Source organism: Sinocyclocheilus grahami, unplaced genomic scaffold (assembly GCF_001515645.1).
Source record: "Sinocyclocheilus grahami isolate Dianchi unplaced genomic scaffold, SAMN03320097.WGS_v1.1 scaffold1.1, whole genome shotgun sequence".
NCBI classification, from domain to species: domain Eukaryota; kingdom Metazoa; phylum Chordata; class Actinopteri; order Cypriniformes; family Cyprinidae; genus Sinocyclocheilus; species Sinocyclocheilus grahami.
In genome coordinates this window covers 1,775,641-1,779,080 of record NW_015505180.1, presented here as the reverse complement: position 1 = coordinate 1,779,080, position 3,440 = coordinate 1,775,641, and the positions used below count along the sequence as shown (strand labels likewise).

General features: G+C 38.0%; 1 protein-coding gene across 1 annotated transcript in view; it reads left to right on the top strand.

The window, feature by feature from the left end:
• The window catches only part of LOC107577905 (interferon regulatory factor 6-like), a 15,447-nt gene that overhangs the window by 4,998 nt on the left and 7,009 nt on the right, over positions 1 to 3,440 (top strand). The window contains exons 6-10 of the mRNA XM_016264234.1: positions 30 to 57; positions 143 to 583; positions 1,399 to 1,788; positions 2,328 to 2,446; positions 3,304 to 3,423. Coding sequence (XP_016119720.1) covers positions 30 to 57; positions 143 to 583; positions 1,399 to 1,788; positions 2,328 to 2,446; positions 3,304 to 3,423 — 1,098 coding nt within the window. The remainder of the gene's footprint in view (positions 1 to 29; positions 58 to 142; positions 584 to 1,398; positions 1,789 to 2,327; positions 2,447 to 3,303; positions 3,424 to 3,440) is intronic.

Sequence of the window (3,440 nt, the reverse complement as noted above, 5' to 3'; positions counted from 1 at the left end):
TTTTTTTTTTTTTTTTTTTTTCATTTCAGCTGCAAAACTTTGTCAAACTCTCCATTGGTAAGATTTCTTCAAAGTGGATGTTGTTTGGAAAAAAAAAATTATTTAAAATAATTATAATAATTTTTTGCATGTTGCTTGATAGACCCTTCCAGCTACCCAGCATACCCTCCTAGAGTAGACGTTCCGTTCACCTCTCCTATTGCCGATGGCTATAATCCCACCCACCATAACCCTCCAATGAACCTCTTAAGAGATGTTGTCCATAATAACCCCAGTGGAGGTGCTCCTATGACCTCTCACCTCGCCCAGCCCAGCACCGGACCTTCGGCTAGTTCTTTGACTGAATTTCCCAGTCACAGTGCAATCAAAGTTGAGCAGGCACCATATCACTGTGGGGGACTTCTGAACAGTCTGGGAATGGGGACTGGAGTCATACCGCCGCCTCTTCTTCAAGATGTAGTCACTCATTCTGTAGGCCCTCCAGCCATGGTGGACAGCCCAATGCAAGAGGTGCCAGTTCAAGAGGAGAACCAGGTTCATCCCTGCATCTCAGAGTTGCTGAGCAGTCCGCACATGTTGCCCTGTAAGCCTCTAATGCCTTGTTCTTTTGGATTAATGTTGCAAAAGATTTATGATGAAGACATGACTAATTTGCAGAAAAAACTTGTCCCACCGGTTCATTTTGAGTAATGCTGATGTTAATTGACTTTGCAAGAGGTGTGTATAGAGCCAATAAAAACTATGTATAGTGCACACCTTAGCTGTATTGTGAAATTATGAAAATTTCAGTTGTTAGACTGGTAATCTGTTATTATAGAAAAAGTTGATCCAAAAATGAATGGTCCGTCATCATTCACTCTCATGTATTTTCCATAGACCACAAAAAGAGAACATTAGGCTGTATGTTAATGCTGCTCTTTTCCGTACAATAAAAGTAAATGGTAACCAAATTTACAACAACAAAAAAACTTCTAAATTTTCAAAAAAGCATCATAAAATTATCACAAAAGTTGTCCAAATGACAACCGTTGACATTTGACATATTTGACATCTGCCATGATTTGTCCAACCTAGCCTAATATGTCATGATATTCCAGGTACAAAAAGGTGAGAGAAATTTTGTTTGAAATGTTTGAAAAACATTTTCAATGATCAATATAAATTTAGATTTGTTTCTCACACAAACTTATTGTATAGCTACAGAAGTCTAGTATGGACCACTTTTATAATGCGTTTTAGTAATTTTCTATCACTTTATCACCATTCGTTTTCATTGTATGTAAAATAGCAGCATCAACATTCTGCTGAACATCTCTTTTGGTTTTCCATAAAAGAAAAACAAGAAACAATGGTGAGTAAATGACGATAAAATGTTCCCTTCTTGTTTCTCTTCTATAGTAACGGATCTAGATATCAAGTTCCAGTACAGGGGTCGGACAGCTGATTCTTTGACTGTCAGTAACCCTCAGGGTTGTAGACTTTACTACGGTAATCTGGCGCCCTCACCAGAGCAAGTAGAGCTGTTCGGTCCGGTAACACTGCAGCAGGTGCTGTTCCCGGGAACCACTGAGATCCAGAACGAGAAGCAGAGGTTCTATACCGATCATCTGCTGGATGTGATGGACCGAGGGCTGATTTTGGAGATCAGGGGACAAGATATCTACGCCATCAGGCTGTGCCAGTGTAAAGTGTTCTGGTCTGGGCCAGGTGTGCCCGAGCAGGGTCCGCCCAATCCAATGGAAAGAGAAATGAAGATCAGGGTCTTCAGTCTGAACAACTTCCTCCAGGGTAAGAGGAATCGGTCTTGAATTTAAGTGATCACAATATCCAAATGTATTGTGACTGCATTACAGCACTGACAAACAATTGAGCACATATGAGACAGGGTTGGGATTCAGAACTGGCAACCACTGGATTTTCTTTGAACCAAGTTTCAGAGTTGGGAAGAATTATTTTATTTACACATTTATGCTTTTTATGTACTGTTAATGAAGAACAGCTTTAAAACTTGACAGAAATGGAACCGATTTGAGGCAACAAAATGTTCAAATCTATTCTGTCTGGCAGCACGATGGCATTAAAATACATAACACACTTTGCTCTTCATTTCGTTGCACTAGTACTAAGAAGCTTCCTGTCTTTGCTGGGAAGTGAAAAAGAGAAAATACAAAATTACCCAACACTTCAATTTTCTTCTGTATACATAAAAAAAACACTTCTGAACTTCGCATGCAATCATTTTTTAGGAGACAGTAAATGGGATCATTGTGTAGATTAGATATGTAATAGATTTAGTCAACTTTTTTTATTTTTTTTCTTCTTCTCAGGTCTCATTTTGTATCAGAAAGGAGAGGCACCCACTCCACCACCCTTTGAGATCTACTTCTGCTTCGGTGAGGACTGGCCAGACAGAAAGCCCAAGGAGAAAAAGCTCATCATTGTCCAGGTTTGGAGATGAAACCCATGTTTATTGGTTTAATTTAGAGTGCAAAGACTCTATTTAGTTGCTTATTTGTGCAAGGTGTTAGGCTGTGCTATATCGCTAAACTGAGTTGTTAGCAATGACTCCCAGCATTATATTAACAATATAGCACAGCAACAACTTGGTAAACAGATGTTTCATATCAAATGTTACTAAACTGTGTACTTTAGCAAATCAGCTTAAAGAACCAGAGCTGTTTTATAATTTAGCATTCTTCAAAACTAGCAAACCATGCTATATTGCATTGTTAGTCATGTCAATGTTACTATGCACAATATTTCTCTTCTGAAAACAGAGCAGTTTCATAATGTAATAGAAAAACCATGCTATATTGCATTGTTAATACTGATGCACAGTGATAACCAGGCGAACAGTTGTTTCATGTCAAAGAAGTTACTATATTGTGTATTTTAACCAATCGGCATCTGAAACCAGAGCTATATTTTAAATATAGCAAACCTGAAATGAAAAGAAATGCAGCATTGTATTCACAATATATCACAGCTATAACTAGGAGAGCAAATTTCTTTTTAAGTCACAACTGTTATTATATAATGCATTTTATATATTTTAGCACTCTTTAGACTTAGCAAATCATGTTACATTGCTAAATTGTGTTAGCAAGAACATTTTGTTCACAATATAGCACTAATATAACTAGATGAACAGATGTTGTATTTTAGCCAATCAGCATCCAGAGCTACAGTTGTTTTATAATTTAGCATTGATCAAAACTTGCATAGATTGCTTTAGCAAAATAAACTTGGCTTAATAATAGACAGCATCTGCCGATACTAAAACGTGCTTTTTTCTTTATCTAGATTGTTCCAGTTGTTGCAAGAATCCTTACCGAGATGTTTTCAGGCGAGCTTTCGTGGTCCACAGACAGCATTCGGTTGCAGATCTCCAACCCTGACCTGAAAGACCAAACGGTGGAGCAGTTCAAAGAGCTCCACAG